A 17,393-nucleotide genomic window follows, 5' to 3' on the forward strand; every position below is an offset into this window, starting at 1 on the left:
CAGGAAAAAACCTGGATTGATGAGAAACCCTTGGTCATGGAGCTTGTCAGGAGCAGGGAGTGCTCCCAGGACCCCAGAGAGAACAGACACGGACCAGGCTGGGCATGAATCAGTGCTTCCATCTGTGCTCCATCCCTCCCCTTCCCCAGGGACTGCAATGGAGGGGATTTGATGCCTCCCAGCCCAGCTCCAGGCTGGCAGTGCCTGGGGAGCTGCAGAGGCCAGGAATGCATTTCCCAACAGCCCCAGAGCATTCCTGCATGGAGGGACAAGTTCAGAGCAGAACAAACCCTGTGCAACTGCAAACCAGCACTGGGCATGGCAGAGGAGGGAAATCACTTCCTTCTCTGCAGCTGAAAAGCTCCTACCTAAAGCATCACACCATTTTTTGCAGATTTTTCCCCCCTGAAGGAATTACTGTGCTCCATCACTGCTATCAGGGTAGCAGCAGGAACAGGAATGTGCTGCTGGATGCTCTGATCCCCAAATCCTGAGCCCATTTTTCCTTGTTAAGTTTGATCCTGCTCACCAAGCTCAGAGTTCCCAAACACACACGTTTTTCTAACAGCCTTGCTGGGTCCCCACAGTGCTCCCAAATCATTGCAGCCCTGCTTTTAGGCAACAAACATTGGGAAATAAAGCAGATGCAGAAGCAGGACTGTGCTTGCACAACCTCTGTGCTGCTGAGGCATGAGAGTCACAGCTGCACAATCCCAAATTTGAAACTTTACAGCATCAAGAAATGTTTCCTTAGCTCAGGCTAAGGTTTTACCAGAGCTGAGGTGAATCCTTTCAGTCTTGATCCCATTATGAGCAGTGCCCTGGGCCTCAGTTTTCAAAGACAAACCAAATTTTTACCTCAAATGATGCCCCTACTCCTTGAAAACCATTTGAGGATGTTCTAGATAGTTCCAACTTGAATTCGCCTCTATGTTTATGTTCCTAAGGCACATTTCTGCCACAATACATACTGAGAACAAGGTGGATTTTAGCAAACTTTTTCTTTACTAAAGTCTCTTGTTATAAATTACACAAATAACTTTATAAACAAATCCCCCCCCGCTTGCATTTTGTTTAAAGTAATAACTTTATATCATACAAATAAAGAAATTTCAAGTATGAAAAGTGCATTATTGCAATAATACCTCTTTGCAAGTCCAAAAATCTTGGTTTAGAATAAAACTGTAAAGTGTAAAAAAGGAGTAAAACAATCAGTGCCATCTATTCATTCAAGAAGTCCAACATCTCAAAAATGATGCTTAGTGTGTTGCAGAGGCAGATTTACATCTGAAAGCAACATGTAATTGAAAAGAAGCTATGTGTGTTCATTGTTTTGCATTAATTCTTGTTCTGGTTTTTGTGTGGGTTTTTTTTTCCCTAGTTTTCTTCACCTTTCTTGGCAGGAATTCTCACTACAAGCAGTTCTTGTCCTCAGCCATTCTGTGCTGCCGCCACCTGCATGGTGCCAAGATCTTCATCCTCCTCGTGCATCCTCTTCAAACTTCCTGCAGGAGGAAAGAGGGAGCTTCAGCCAGGGCAAACCAGGACATTTAAACACTTCACAATGAAGTTTAAACTCAGCTTGCACACCAAAATCCCAAGAGTTTGGGATTGTGCTGCTAAAGGTTTGGGGAATGCCCTCACAGCCCCAGCAGAAGCTTCTCACCTGTGCTGCCAGGTGGGACTGAGAGGGATCTCTCCAGCTGCAGAGGTGACATCATCTGGATGGTTAATTTTGCTAGATAGATGGCTTCATATTCCTAAAAATGGCCAAAAATGTGGATTGGAATTACTCTGGCACAAAGCTTTGTAAGGATGAGCAGAGCAAATTCAGGGAGCATCTCATATTCAGGCACAGATTTGAGAAGTCTTTGTTGCTTTAACATGAATGACAAAAACCATCAGGAAATCAGAGGAAAAGTTCAAGGATGACTAAAGAAATGGCTTTAAGGAACAAACATTTCCTGTGCAGCTCCTTCAGCACCAGCCAAGACATTTCAGAGCCTCTCAATCACTGCACAAACCAGAATTTTTATTTCTCCTCCATTCCTGGATTTGCTTTGTCCAAAGCTTAACTCTAAGGAACTGAGGTGCCCACTCATCTTCCTCCCAAGCTTTCCTCCAGCTCCTGACATTTCTTTGAAGCATATTTGTGTAAATATCTATTTGGCAGGAAGATGATTCATTAAATGACTTTTCAGTTATGATCAAGAATTTAAAAAAAGTCACCTGAAGTTGATGGACAAATCCAGCATTAGGATTAATACAGAATCTTCTTTCTTGGACATAAGTAAATGCATCCCTTAAAAAGAGAAAAAAACCACTTAAAATATATCAAAGTCTCTGTGGTTTGAGCTTTCCTTCAGATTATCAAATTTTCAGCACTACAGAACCTCTAAACCTTCCCCAGAACTGGTTTTACAACAGAAATTGCTTGGCCAAAGCAGGGAGCAGCAGCTGTACCATTCTGTGTGCCCACCCCAGTGCTCAGCTCACTTTCCTGTTCAGCACAGGCTCAGAACAGCCCCTGGGGCTCTCCCAAGGTTTTATCCATGGATGGAAATTCCCAGAGCAGCAGGTGCCTGATTCTTATAAAAAAAAGGGTGTAAAACACAACTGCAATAAAGGAAAATGGAATAATCAGCTCCTGGTAAAGCCTTGGGTAAGGCACTGAGACTGAGTGAAAGCACAACAGTTTCTGATCCCTCCAAAATCATTATTTTTTTATGATGATTTAATTTATTTTATTATTTAATTTATTATTATTTCATTAAAACCTGAATAACTTTTCTTACCTGTACTTCACCCCAAATGTTTCCATTATGTATGCAATAACTAAGGCAGCACTGGAAAAAAATAAATATAAAAGTTAGAAAAATACCTTTCAATTGTTTAAAAATATTTATATCAGGGTGGATCATTTCCTACCTTCTAGAAATCCCTGCATTCCCATGGACAAGAACTTTTCCTGAGAAGGAAAAGAAAAACCAAATTAACCATATTTGTATAAACTGAGGAAAATTCTTTGAAATGTTTTCCTTTGTTATGGAGAAGCAGGCAGCAGCAAGGCACTCCCAAATGAAACAGTGTTGTCTTCCTTCACCCTGAATTTCTGACTGCAAATAAAAATAAAACAGTGTTGTCTTCCTTCACCCTGAATTTCTGACTGCACTCTGGGATCCAGAACTGGGACTGCTGCTCCTGGGAGGATTCTGGGGCACAGAATGGCCACAATGCAGATTCCAGGCCCTGCACTTGAGAGGGGACAAGAAAACCTCATGCTCAGAACTCAGCTGAGTTTCATGAAAAAACCCCAAACCCCAGAGGTTGATTTTCCAGTTAGAGGTAAATGAAAGAATACTTTGCTCTGAATTTGTCTAACAGAGTTCAAATCAAGCATAATAAACCCCCCAAATTTAAGAAAAGCTCTTATTTAAGAGCCTCTAATCCATACCCCAAAGTTAAATTTTATGAGGGGAAAGTTAATATAATTTTACCTCCACTTTGTAAACTTCCATCAATAAATTCTTTAGTCTGAAAAGAAAAAAAAAAAAACAACAAACAAGACTCAAACTTTCAGATTATTTTTAGTGCAAGTTGTAGTAACACCTAAACTGGGTATCATTTTTATATCAGTGACAATAATGCACCTTTATGCAGACTTAAACCCCACTTCAACTGGACATTTGTATTTTTTTTGTACTTTAAATTATTCCTAAAATTATCAGTGCAAAAACAATGAAGGCACTTTTGAGTTTTTTGGTGGAAGAAGGAATAAAATCCTTTTGTTCAGCTGCAAACTGGCCTAAAAAAAAGATAAAACCCCACAGCTCAAAACCAGGGGTTTGTCCAATAATGGGCATTGTTTAATTTACAAGTTACTTTTTAATTCCTCTGCAGCAAACTGTAAAACTTAGCTATTACTTTGAATTTGATACAAGAAATATAAGTATTCTTGGGCTCAAATTAAAGTTTCCCTCACGTCAAGGGCTCCAGAATTCTCCCATGATCAAATCTCTGTTTTGAGGCCACCTTTTTTTAATTTTTATTTCTTTTTTTTTGATACCATAACAAGAAGCAGCTCGTACAACTCCAATTAAAAAGTAGTTAATTACACTTATTAAAGTGTCAATAATAAAGTCAGGAGCTGGCAGCACTTGCAGGTGCCTGAGGCTGAGTATCCCAAATGTCCAACTGGCATTTGTTAGTTCAGAAATCTCCTGGGGATTTCCCTTCCCAAGCCATGTACTCACCATAGGGAAAAATCGGATTATATTCTCCACTGGATTATCTGCAATATCCAAGACTAAATACCTGCAATGAAAATTCCCTGTGAGTTCACAACACCACAGAGCTGCTGCAGCCCCTCCCCTGCAGGAGGGAATCTGCACAACCTTTAATTCCTGCTCTGAACTCCACAAATTCAGTCCAGAACAGATTCCACCTCTCAGAAATCACTGAAAACTAAAACCACTTACTGCAAACTATGCACAAATCTCATCTGCAGACTCCTTCAGGATGAATAAAATTCATGGTTTGGATTTCAAGTCTTTCTGCACCTCAGCACATTTTTCAAATAATTCTGACAAAGTGAAAATATTTGGAAAGAACACACACACACACACAAAAAGGAATCTTGGTCACTTCTCACCTAAATAACTGCTGGAAGTTTGGTTTAATAAAATTTGCTTCAATGTTCTGCCGTATGCATATTACATGGGTTATTCCATGTTTCTGGAGTATAGGTAGCTGTGGAGAAAGAAAAAAATATTTTAATTACAGATACATCTATTAGACAGTAATAGATAAAGAAATAATAATTATTAAAAACACAAAGAAAAGCTGAAATAGACTAGTAATATATATTACTATATTATACTAGATTACACATAATATAGAAATGGAGTAATATAGAAATGGAGTAATATAGAAATGGAATAATATAGAAATGGAATAATATAGAAATGGAATAATATAGAAATGGAGTAATATAGAAATGGAGTAATATAGAAATGGAGTAATATAGAAATGGAATAATATAGAAATGGAATAATATAGAAATGGAATAATATAGAAATGGAATAATATAGAAATGGAATAATATAGAAATGGAATAATATAGAAATGGAATAATATAGAAATGGAATAATATAGAAATGGAATAATATAGAAATGGAATAATATAGAAATGGAATAATATAGATAATAAATATATAAATAGCAATAAGAAGAAAATCTGTACTTAGATACAAAACAGGGCTATATCAAGGAAAATCTGAGCTGGTTTTCTGGAATTCAGAGTGTAAAAATGTTGTTTTTCCAAAAGATAAAGTGACAAAAGAGGAAGGCATTCAATGAAGTTGTTTGTCTCTCCCCACCTTTCACTCTACCTGAATTTTCAAGTCCCTACATGAGAGAGGAATTTGCAGCCAGCATTGGGTTCTTGCTGGAACCAGACCATGCAAATCAGATCATTTAAACCATGAGGCAAATTTGCAGAGCCAAGCTGTGCCTGAGCAGTGCTTGACTTCATTGGAATTTAATTTTCCTTGTTTTAATGTCTGTGTGTGAGTTCCCAGTTGTGACAGATCTTGCAACACTTCAGCAAAGGAAATAAGAACTGGTGAAGTGTCTCAAATAGCTTAAATTCTCTAAGAAAAATTATATTTAAGACTCAATTTTAATACAAATAGCTCAGACCATCCCATAAATGCAGCACTTAATTATTATTAATAAATATTAATTCCACTTTGGCATTTTTCACATTCCAGTTGAGAACTGCAACCAAATTTACACCTCTATAGACACACAGAGCAGATCTCCACAGTAACAAATCAAATCACCACAGCAAAGCTTCCCTGGGAGAGAATATTCTGAAAATCATACCTTGCTTTTCATAGCTGAAGAATATGGGCCTAAAAATAACCCAGGTAAGATTTCCTAGGAGAAGAACAGACATTTAATACCAACTCCAGATGATTGGAAATAACACATTTCACTGACTCAGAACGTGGACACAAATCATTTACATATTCCTGAAATGTGTAATCAATGTCATTTATATCAGGACAAGGAAAAAAAAATGGTTTGGCAGGATAAGAGAAACATGATCTTGGTGCTGGGGATCTTGTTCTGGAGCAGGAACAAAGTCCTTGACTTGGATTAAGCTCAGCTTGACTCCTGCATCTCACCCAGCCCCAGATCAAGGGAAGGGAACTCTCAACTTGGTTTGTTATCCTGCCTTGTAATTAATTCCAAATTGCTCTGATGAGAAGAGATACACACATGGAAATTCCTCAAGCTTGGCCTAGCAGTGGGAAAAGATCAGTTTTGAACCATTTATCTCCCCACCAATGAAGATATGCAGGTGTGCAGATCTTATCTGGTGCAAAGATTTTTGATTGACACCATGACAGGAAAATTTTAATTTTCCATCCCACTGGAGAACACTTCCAAGCCTAAGGTAGAAGGCAAAGCTTTAGCAATCATCAAAAGACATTCAGAAAGACTAAAATTTAATATTTGGGGGATTTCTGTTTAGTACCTGCACCACAGAGATGCAAACACACCTGTATTCCAAGCTGGCAAATCCTCACTTTAATTAGCTAATTAATTCTGTCTCCCATGGTGCTGTCTGACACTTTATGGGTAAAGAGTGATTTTGACACCAGCTCTTTTTTCTCCTCATTAAATGCTCCATGGGTTTTGCCTCACACAGTAAATAAAAGTGTCCTACCTGCATCTCTCTCCTCATGGGATAGGTCCAATCCTTGAAAAAAAATTAAAAATAATTATATATACAACAGAGAAAAGCAGAGATGTGCATGTGCATTTTATAGAAAATAATCACAAGTTCTGCAGAAGCTCCCTGCTACCTTTCCAAGTGCAAGGAACACTACTTGGAAAGTTCATGTGAAGAAACCTCAAGTATTCTACAAAAAATCCTTAAGGCTGGAAAAGATCCTTATCAGCTTATCCACACCTCAGCTTTCTGCTGAGAAACTTCTCTCTGAAGTGAGGAGGGGAAAAAAGAGAAAGGAAAAAAAGCTTTAGAACATTCTGTACTGGTAAGAGAAGCAAAGGAATTCCTTTGGCTGGTGCATTCCTGCAGCCACTGAAACAACAGGAGATAAGAAGCAGAGCAGGTGACTCCCTTAAAATCCACATTGCCTCACCTAATCCACTCTGAATATTCAGGATTCAGCTCAAACAATTCCAGAAATTTGTGCTCTCCATGACCACAGCAAGCCCTTAGTAAAATGGTTTACTACTCCAACCCAGAGTAAAGCGTGAGGAGTTTTATTTACTCCTCACTCAGTAAATAAAACACTCTGCCCATGATCCTGCTGGGCATTTACAGCCCAGAGCTGGGAGGGCTCAGCTCCCATTCCCCATTCCCAGCTGACCACAGCAAACACCAGGATCAGCATTTCCATCCTCTGCAGCTCTAGAGCTGGACAGGAACTGCTCAGGCAGAGAGCAGAGAGCAGCAGGAGTTTTATTGACCCCTCACACAGTAAATAAAACACTCTGCCCATGATCCTGCTGGGCATTTACCCCTTCCCCAGACCCCCAGCTGAATGGGAATGGGGAATGGGGGATTCAGCTGGGAGTGGGGCTCAGCTCCCATTCCCCATTCCCAGCTGACCACAGCAAACACCAGGATCAGCATTTCCATCCTCTGCAGCTCTAGAGCTGAACAGAAACTGCTCAGGCAGAGACTATTCCTGTCTTTCCTTGCCTACAACTCCCACTGGCCTCTATTAACAGCCTCTTACTCATTCCTTGACCCTCACACATGAAGGAGTTGGAGCTGAGATCCCAGCTACCATCTGGAGGTAAAAAAAATAAAAGGAATAGTCAAACATATCCAATAGACTGCATCCATTTATTTACATAACTCTGTTGTTTGATTCACAGCTAAGAAAACACTTCCCCTATGTGCTGATGAGTTAAACATGAAATATTCCAGCTGGGAAGGGAGGTCTGGATTCCAGCAGGGAGGATCCCTCAAACTGCAGCACTGCTCACCTGAGCACCTGCACTTGTCCCAGTAGCATGAAATTCACATTAAACCTCTTTTTACCAGCACAACAAAAATCCTGTGCTTCCCTCAGACACCCCCACAGTGCACAGGGAGGATTTTCCAGCTCTTGCTCGTGGAATTAAGAAGGATTTTAGTATCAGTGAAGTTATTCTGGAAAAGCAAGCAAACAAACATTAAGCCACTCCAGAAAATCCTTTGGATAGCACCTAAAGTGGCAGCACAAACAGGGAAATAAAATGCACAAAATGGGCTTTGCTGAAGACACACAAGTAGCTAAATGACTTCTGCATGTTCCAGCTGGAATAATAAACTGCTGGAAGCAGAAAGGAGAAATGCTGTGACAAAAGGATGATATTTACAGAACTGGGTCCTTTAAAGGGGACCTGAGAGGGTTCAGCACAGCCCTGCTGGCTTGCTCTGTACACAAAAACATCACTCACCCCAAAAAGCCAGAAAACCCCAGTTTGTCCAAGTCTAAAACCAAGCCTAAGGGCAATAAACTCTGAAAAGCTTAAACTGCACTCCAGGAATATACAAACACTTTCTTACTGTTTGTAGAATTTAGAAATCTTAATCTGGAGCACAATGAAAACACAAATTCATCACTATTTTGGCTTAACAACACATTGGAAATGTTCCTTTAAAAGCACCAGAAGCAGGAAATTTTTAGCCCCAACAGCTGTAAACTGTGCAAAATAAAGAGGTGAGAATTGAGCAATGCAACAGTTTCCAATGGGATTTAGTCTGCAAAATAACTCTGATAGAGTGTTTAAGGAAAACATTTAATCTGAAACAAGTACACAAACTACTGAAAGAATGATTTTGGTGACTGCTGACAGCCCTTGGAGGCTCTCAAAACCAACAATGCCAGATTATTCAAATGTTATGCAAAGTTATGTAAAAATCCCAATCTATTACTGGAGACTGAAGCCAAGCACAGGTTCCATTTTAAGGAATTCATTCAGCAGCCAGGTTTTCCACACTGTCTGCAGCACAAGCAGACAAAAACCAACTGCAAGCTTCTCTTTTGATCAGATCAAATGCAAGAATTTTGCTAAGAAAACAAAGGGTGATGCCAGAGGTGGAGGGGAGAACAGGGATTTGGGAAATTCTCCAGAACAAGTGACAACTCACTGGAAGTCTCATTCATCAATATTTGCAAGACACCAAAGAGATGGAGTGGAAAAATATAATCCTTAGAATTCCAAAGTTTTAAAAATTATCTCCAGGAGAGGGTGAATAAAGCACATTCCAAACTCTTCCTTCCCCATCCAATTTCCAGCTGAAATAATAGAAGTTATGAATTAATAGGTAAGACTTGAAATTAATATGAATTAATAGCTGAGACTTGTCCACACTACAAAGAGCTTTTGGTATCCAATATCTGTTAGCTCTGCCAAAAATTTGGGCTATTTTGCCCATATTTTGCCACAACCTGCTCTTCCTTAGAACAGTTTAATGGCAAAAAAAGTGATGTGGAATTTTTTTGTAACGATGCCCTTAATCTAAAAAATTTATCTTATGATTTTCAAATGAGTTTGGCAGCCCTGACATGGAGAGTGTGTAGCAAAGCAAAGAGGGTTTTTAAACACTCCAGCCAACCTGCATGTGGCTGTGCAGAGGGAATGCAGTGCCATGGATGCACGTGACACAGCTGGCCCCAGCTGAAGCCTGCAGACCCATCTGATTCTCACACACAAAAGGCACAGCCCCAGTGTCTGTCAGAGCTCAGCTCTGGCTGAAATCGAGCCCAGTGTGGATGGTTACAGCCCCCTGTAATTAGCAGAGCCTGCAAAGCACAGGCTGGCCCAGGTGAGGGAGAGGCTCTCAGAGATGCTGCAAAAATCACCAGGAGGAGAAATCCTACCAGGAGTTAGAGAAGACCTCAGGAAGTCTCTTCTTGATTTTCACTGCTGTTTTTCACCTGCTCAGCATCACCCACCCCCTGCAATAACTCCTCCTGCTTCCCAGACCCCAAATCCTTTGGAAAAGCTGCACAGAGCTCCCAGTAAACCCCCCCTGCCCACTCCAGGTCCCCAACCCTTTCCCAACTCCCAGACAGATTTTGTTGTTGATTTATAGCATCACTTCCCTCTGCCCATCACACTCCACCCCAGCAGGACTCCTGCATGATGCACTGCGCACCTCAGAACCCAGGGCTGTGAGACTCCTCCTGCCTGAAGCTGTTTCCCTGTAACACTCCAAGCCTCTCCTCCAAAGCTGCTACAAGGTTCTCCCAAAAGTTGTGAAGCTGGAGCAGCAGAAACTGTTACAGCAGCACAGCTGGGGCTCTGACCTGCCCCAGCTCCTCATCTGCTCTGGCCAAGGCAGCTCCTGGCTCTGCCTTGAACACTGCACAGGAAATTCAAATTACAGCCTGATGTGTTATACCAGAATTCAGATTACAGTCTGACTGTGCTATATCAGAATTCAGATTAGAGTCTGACTGTGCTATATCAGAATTCAAGTTACACCCTGTGTTATATCAGAATTCAAACTGCAGCCCGATCGTGTTATATCAGAATTCAAGTTACAGCCTGACTGGGCTATATCAGAATTCAGATGACAGCCTGTGTTATATATCCGAATTCAAATTCAGCCTGTGTTATATCAGAATTTAAATTACAACCTGACTGTGTTATATCAGAATTCAAATTACAGCCTGACTGTGCTATATCAGAGTTCAAATTCAGCCTGTGTTATATCAGAATTCAGATTACAGCCTGACTGTGCTATACCAGAATTCAGTTTGACTGTGTTATATCAGAATTCAAATTACAGCCTGTGTTATACCAGAATTCAGATGACAGCCTGACTGTGCTATATCAGAATTCAAATTACAGCCCGACTGTGCTATATCAGAATTCAAAATACAGCCTGACTGTGCTATACCAGAATTCAGATTACAGCCTGTGTTATATCAGAATTCAAGTTACAGTCTGATTGTGTTATATCAGAATTCAGATTACAGACTGTGTTATATCAGAATTCAAATTACAGCCTGACTGTGTTATATCAGAATTCAGATGACAGCCTGTGTTATCTCAGAATTCAAATTACAGCCTGACTGTGCTATATCAGAATTCAGATGACAGCCTGACTGTGCTATATCAGAATTCAGATGACAGCCTGACTGTGCTATATCAGAATTCAAAATACAGCCTGACTGTGCTATATCAGAATTCAGATGACAGCCTGACTGTGCTATATCAGAATTCAGATTGACTGTGTTATATCAGAATTCAAATTACAGCCTGATTGTGCTATATCAGAATTCAGATGGCAGCCTGACTGTGCTATATCAGAATTCAGGTTACAGCCTGACTCTGTCAGAGAGGGCAGGATGGCATCGACTGCCAGCAGCAGCATCATCCCATCATCCGCCTGCAGCTCGGATGGGGCTGGCTCCACACAAAGGCTTTCACTCCCAGGCAGCTTTAAGGGTCATTCACACACTCACAAATGAGATCACACCTTGGCTTTGAAAGCATTTTACACATTATTTCACACGGCCCAACAAAGTGGGGGAGAGGGATGTTATCATCAAAGAACAAAAATCTAAATCAGTATTTGTAAAATGGAACAATTGCAGGAGAAATCCTGAATAATAAAGCAGTAGCAGAGCACACTCATTTCCCATTTTTAATAAGAAAGGAGACAAACTAAATGAGGTACTGAAAAGGAAAATATGTGAGTATCAGTGAAACCTGTCACATCTATCAGTGTGAAACGTGGTACTTAAAGAGTCTCAAAATTATCTACAAACAGGAATGAAGTGAAAGGTTGTGTCTCCAGTTTCAGTCAGGCTTCATGTTCTTGGACAGTTCTATTAAAAATATGGGGGTTATTGTACAAATAGAATTATTTCAATTGGAAGGAACCTATAACAATCATTTAGTGCAACTACCTGACCAGTGCAGGCTCAATTATATAGATATTTTTTCCCCAGGTAGAAGTCAATAAAATACACAGAATTAAACCAAATCCTTGAATTCCCTGAAAGTGAGAGCATGGCACTGCCATGAGCAGAACTCAAGGAATGTTTGGACAGCGCTGCTATCCCAAAAGTGGCTGAGGGCTGGAGAAAGGGGCAGCAGAAGGGGTGAGGTGACATTGCCACCCTTGCACAGCTGCTCCATCCCAAGGCCACCACACATAGCAGGGATGGAAGCAGATTTCCTGGGAATTCTGTCTGTCAGGAGCACTCAGACAACGGAAGGAGAAAGGAAGGAGAAAGGAAGGAGAAAGGAAGGAGAAAGGAAGGAGAAAGGAAGGAGGAAGGAAGGAGGAAGGAAGGAGGAAGGAAGGAGGAAGGAAGGAGAAAGGAAGGAGAAAGGAAGGAGAAAGGAAGGAGGGGCAACAAGGAAAGAAGGAGGGGCAACAAGGAAAGAAGGAAATAAATGTTATTTTAGCAGACAGAAGCACAAGCCACAGAAAAGGATAAAAGGTGAAACTAAAGGAAAAGTACAAACAAAATTCCTATTTGTCCCATTCTCTAACACTGGTCCTAAAGGCACCTCGTTAAATACCATCAGCACACAGGATCAGCAGCTCTGCTAAGAACTTCCATCATACAATTTTTTCCCAATAAAATTGGAAATAAAGCAGTGGGGCAGAATCCTTGAGCTGACAGGAAGCACAAAGGGTCAGGGTTAGGCACTCCAAGTGCCTGAGTGCCACACTCACACAGAATATCACAATTGTTCCTAATGCTGCAGGAATGGCCTTATCACGCCCCTCCTTTATTTAATTCCTGAGTTGGGCTATGCTGAGCCAATCCTCACTCAGCTGAAACAACCCAAACATGCCTTAACTCCCAAATCCCACAAACTGTGCCTGTGTGGAGCCCAGCAGGCCTCCCCTGGATGGGAGCACAAATTCCCCAGGAGTGAGAGCCTGCTGAACCCAGCTGCACAGAGCACTGCTCTGATTTATGCAAAGCACTCTGAGAGGATCTGTCCTGGGGTGTTTAGCTAAACTAGCTAATAAGCAGAAGCAAAAGCGAGAGCAGAAGCAAGAGCAGAAAAGCAAGCAAGCAAAAGCAGCAAGCTGCGAGCTAGAAGTGAAAAACAGCCCTATGTACTGCCCGTCTCTGTGTCCCTGATAAGGGAAACCCAAACGAACTTCCACCCTTCAGAGCCAGTCTTAAAGGCACAGAACAGATGAATGAATGATGATGAAAGCATCATAACGTCACCCCAGGACATTCCACCCCTTATCCCCATATCATCAACATACTACAACACATCATGCATTATTCATACAAAATTTCCATCTGTTTCCCCAAAATTACAAGCAATACCCATCATGCCTTCATCACATCCCCACACTGGACCACTGAATCCAGGCCCTATATAACAGAGCTGCAGGATCCCCCCTTTTCACTTTAGTCACTTAAAGCTCCATCCATCACTTGCTCAGACCTTTGACACTTACACATTTCCTTCTCCATCTTCCACTTGCCCAGACCTTCAACTCTTACACATTTCCTTCTATCTCATGTCTGTGTGGTTTAATGCACAGACAATGGCAGTAACATCCAATGAACAGTGATACTGCACATCATTCTTACCCCACAATCCCACTGAGCTGCGATCAAATCTGGCACCTGATTTCCATCTCCCAGCACAACACTGCATTTGTTCTCCATTTTTTGGGCTCTGTTATGTGGGCAGGTAAAATCATTCTAATGATACAGGCTTCCTACTTATTTTAAAGAGTCTGCAGAGGAGGGGAAAAGCTGTTTTAAGGGGTTTGTTTGTGTTGCCTATCAAAAGTGAGAGTAAAAAAAAGTTTAATAGATTTGTTCCACCTTTAGATGGGCTGCATCACTTCATAGTTAAAAAAAAAGCAGTCAGAAATACATTAGCATTTCAGACTAAATATAGCTGTCAAAAATGTAAATTTCTTTTTTAAAAAAACTCCATGGGCTAAAAAAGAATTCAGCTTTTATGCATAATAAAAAGGCAAATATGTCTGCTTAGTCAATAGGCTGCTAATTTAATTATAAAACCCATGGAGAGTCCTAAAAAAAATAAATCCAAGTACATCATGAATACTTGGTTTGCTCAGCCTGATTGCAAGCAAATATGCTTTAACAAAGAAATAAACTGGTAATTGTTGCTGTGTTCTCATTTTATATATATATATATATATATCCTTGTCCTTTTTGTTTTGTTTAAAATTAAATGGGAAAATAATTTCTGTTAAATTCCTTCAATTATTCCAGTCCTTACTGACCTTATTTCCAGAAGTACTAATAAGCCAACATGTACTAATTGTTATTAACCTGACCCTTTTTAATGGGTTTTTAGCCATATTTTTCCTCCCAGTATAAACATGTAACACAGAACTTCTCAAATTAAAGAAAGTTTGAGACCTGACCTTAGAAAATGTGATTTTAGGAAAAAAAAAAAATCTAAGCTTAGAAATGGTTCCACATCACATATAATCACTATTACTCACAAAACTGAGATATTCACCATCACCAGACTGCAAAAGAACACACAGTTCACAGACATTCTCAGAAAAGCTTTGCCAGAATGATGAGTTCCAGGTTTTCTGGCATTTCCCAAGCTCCCAGAAGTATCAAGAGCCAAGAGAGGTTTAGAAATGCAGCAATCCCAACCACCACAGTATGGATTAGGGACAGGACAAACAACATCCAGGCTGGAAAAGTGACCTATTTATTTATCAGAGCCCATCCCTGCAGCCTGCCCCCATCAATCCAGGCTGCTCTCCCCTCAACACCGCTCCTTGTGCCAGGAAGGGATGGGATGCTGTGCAGATCTGGCTTTATTTTTAATTATTATTAAGATTATTAAAGCTGTGACATGGTTAGGAGTGTCAGCTCAGAGAAGGGAGCTGGGGGTGGCACTGGGAGCGAGTTAGAGAAGTGACAAATCTGCACTTTTGGGCAGCAGGGATTCCCCAAGCTCTCCCTCCTCCCCTTCCCAGTATCTGGAAATCAAATCTGCCAAGCCAGCATTAAACCATCATCACCAACTTCCCAAAATGTGAGGGATTACTGTTCATTAAAGAGCAGCAATGCACAAGAGCATCTTCTGCTGTCCAGGAAAATCCACATTTTGTGGGCTGGATGATTTTAATTTCCTCAGTTTGCTTTTCCTAAGGACTGGGCTGAAGTCTCCTATACTTTGCTTTTAATGAGTGACCTCTACAAGAACTTTGACACTCACCACTGGCTTTCACTTTCCTGTTTCCTCCACATGCTCCAACTGTTTATCGTCTTCTATCAGAGCTCAGAATTTGTTGACATGATCTTGTATTTAGATCAGGTCAGACACAAATGCAGCGTATTGAAAAGAAATTCTTACAGTTTTTAAAATCAGTTCTTGAAAATCCCCACTATGTGAAGTTCTAACACACTACAAACTATATTATTTACAGCCCATGCAAAAAGACAAACGTAAAAGCTACTCTGAAAGACACTGTACTACAATCTCAGTTTTCATCAGTTAAGAGTTGTTAGACTGGCACTGAGCTCTGGTTTCATTTTTATTTTAACCCCACATTCCTCTTTAGCCATTTTAGATGAAAAGCCACCCAGGCTGATTCAGTTAACAAAACTGTGGAGAACACGATTGGTTTCTCCGGAAAGAAAAGATATTTAAAAACAAACAAATTATAAAGCTCACAGGGTGGCAGATGATTTGTGCTGAGATACAAAGTGATTACAACTTTGTGAGAACAACTACATGACTTGTAACACCTCCAGAGCTCTGAAGTGATGGGGAGCATTAAATCCTGACAACAAAAACAGAGCAAAAAGAGTCACTCCCATATTTCAGGTAGTTTAGAGCATTGAGCAATGCTGTTCAAACAGAAATAAATGCTGATGTTTAGAAATATGACAATCTACAGACGCCAGAAGAGCTCAGACACTCTCAGCTTCCCTCATGCAGGCTGTGACATTTCACATTAAATATTTGAGGCCACCAAAGGGGGGAGAACACTGAGGGACGTTTGTGACACACAAAAACAAATCAGCAGCGTCCAGGGTCAGCGCCGGGGAGTTCAGCCAAGTTCAGAAATCAGACACCGCGCTCCTGTGACACCGCACTGAGAGCCCGAGCGCACATTGCCACCTGTCCTGGTCCGGAGAGGAGTCCTGGCTCTGGAACTCCGTGAAAAAACTTCCCTGATGGAGGTGAGGAGGAGAGGAAGACACCGAGAGCCCCGAGGGGACCCGCAGGTAACTCCTGTGGGGCCGCTCACACCGGGACGGGGCCTCACCGAGGCAGGGGGACACAGACAGGCTGAGACACGCCGAACGCAGAAAGGGGCACAAAAAAGAGTGGGGGCCGCTGGGAGTGGGTAAAAACCAAAGGAGATGAAGCGGAGGGGCTCAGTTCCCTGAATGTCAGGGTGGCGAGACTGCCCAGAGAAGCTGTGGCTGCCCCATGCCTGGAAGCGCTCAAGGCCATGTTGGACAGGGCTTGGAGCAACCTGGGATAGTGGGACGCTTCCAGGCCGGAGGCACCGGGGAGCGGAGATGCCGGAGGGCCGGGGGGCTGCGAGGGCGATGGAGGGAGCAGAGCCCGGCAGCGAGCAGGGGAGGGGACACGCGGCCGGTGGTCGCAGGGGGTGCCACCAGCACAGGGCGGGACACGGACCCGCGGCCTGCCATGGATCCCAGCGGGAATGCCGCGGGAAGGGGCGCGGGAGGCACTGCAGGGCGGGCAGGGCTGTGAGGGGAATCCCCGGCGGGGCCGCGGGCCGGGCGTGTGCGGGGGGCCGGGACCGGAGCTCCCGCTCACCTCAGAGTCCTCCTTGGCCTGCGGCAGCGCGGGGAAGGCCGGTTTGGCGAGCTCCATGGCCGGGCGCTGTCCGGGCGGGGCAGGACCCGGGGCAGGGCGGCTATTTGGGCAGCGGGGCCGCGGGCTCCGGCTCGGGAGCGGCAGGAGATGGAGGCGACGGAGGAGGAGGCGGCGGCGGCGCGCTCAGCCGCTCGCGCCCGGCCGCCATGCTGCTGCTGCCACCTCTTCTTCCCTCCTCCTCCTCCTCTTCCCACCTCTTCCTCCGCCCCCTCCTCTTCCTCCTCCTCCTCCCCCACCTCCTCCCAGCCTCCCGCCCGCCCCCGGGCCCCGCTCCCCCGGCCCCCGCCCCGCTCCGCCCCGCTCCGCCCTCAGCGCTCTGCCCTCCCCTCACGGGCACCTGCCGCTGCCGTTCGTTTAATGAATCTGCTCGCAAGCCCTAAATTCGGGGTAATTTACCCCAAAGTTTCAGTAATGGCCGCTTCGGCTGTTAGCGGTGACCAGGGCCCGGCTGGGAGCGCCTCACGCCATGGCGCGGCCATTGACGCTCCCTGTCGCCGTCCCCTGAC

The 17,393-nt window shown here is 42.9% G+C and overlaps 1 protein-coding gene across 1 annotated transcript; it reads right to left on the reverse strand.

Moving 5' to 3' along the window:
- Positions 1-1,020: 1,020 nt before the first annotated feature.
- STYX (serine/threonine/tyrosine interacting protein) lies at positions 1,021-17,021 on the reverse strand. Its single transcript, XM_054286910.1, has 11 exons — positions 16,828-17,021; positions 6,737-6,769; positions 5,887-5,940; positions 4,652-4,749; positions 4,254-4,314; positions 3,498-3,534; positions 2,929-2,968; positions 2,796-2,846; positions 2,230-2,302; positions 1,667-1,760; positions 1,021-1,505 (listed from the first exon to the last, which is right to left on the reverse strand). Exons 1-11 carry the CDS (start codon positions 16,882-16,884, stop codon positions 1,432-1,434), a joined length of 672 nt encoding a protein of 223 aa, XP_054142885.1. The 5' UTR covers positions 16,885-17,021; the 3' UTR covers positions 1,021-1,431.
- Between the last annotated feature and the right edge of the window lie 372 nt (positions 17,022-17,393).

Source organism: Melozone crissalis, unplaced genomic scaffold (assembly GCF_028551555.1).
Source record: "Melozone crissalis strain CALT ecotype California unplaced genomic scaffold, PUWL_Pcris_2 ptg000056l_1, whole genome shotgun sequence".
NCBI classification, from domain to species: domain Eukaryota; kingdom Metazoa; phylum Chordata; class Aves; order Passeriformes; family Passerellidae; genus Melozone; species Melozone crissalis.

Excerpts from the sequence above, each read along its gene's own strand:
- STYX (XM_054286910.1), bottom strand. The coding sequence starts at position 16,884 with ATGGAGCTCGCCAAACCGGCCTTCCCCGCGCTGCCGCAGGCCAAGGAG. Across the intron at positions 5,941-6,736 it reads CCATGAGGAGAGAGATGCAG|GAAATCTTACCTGGGTTATT; the intron begins GTAGGACACTTT and ends TTCTTCTCCTAG. Across the intron at positions 4,315-4,651 it reads AACTTCCAGCAGTTATTTAG|GTATTTAGTCTTGGATATTG; the intron begins GTGAGAAGTGAC and ends TTTTCATTGCAG.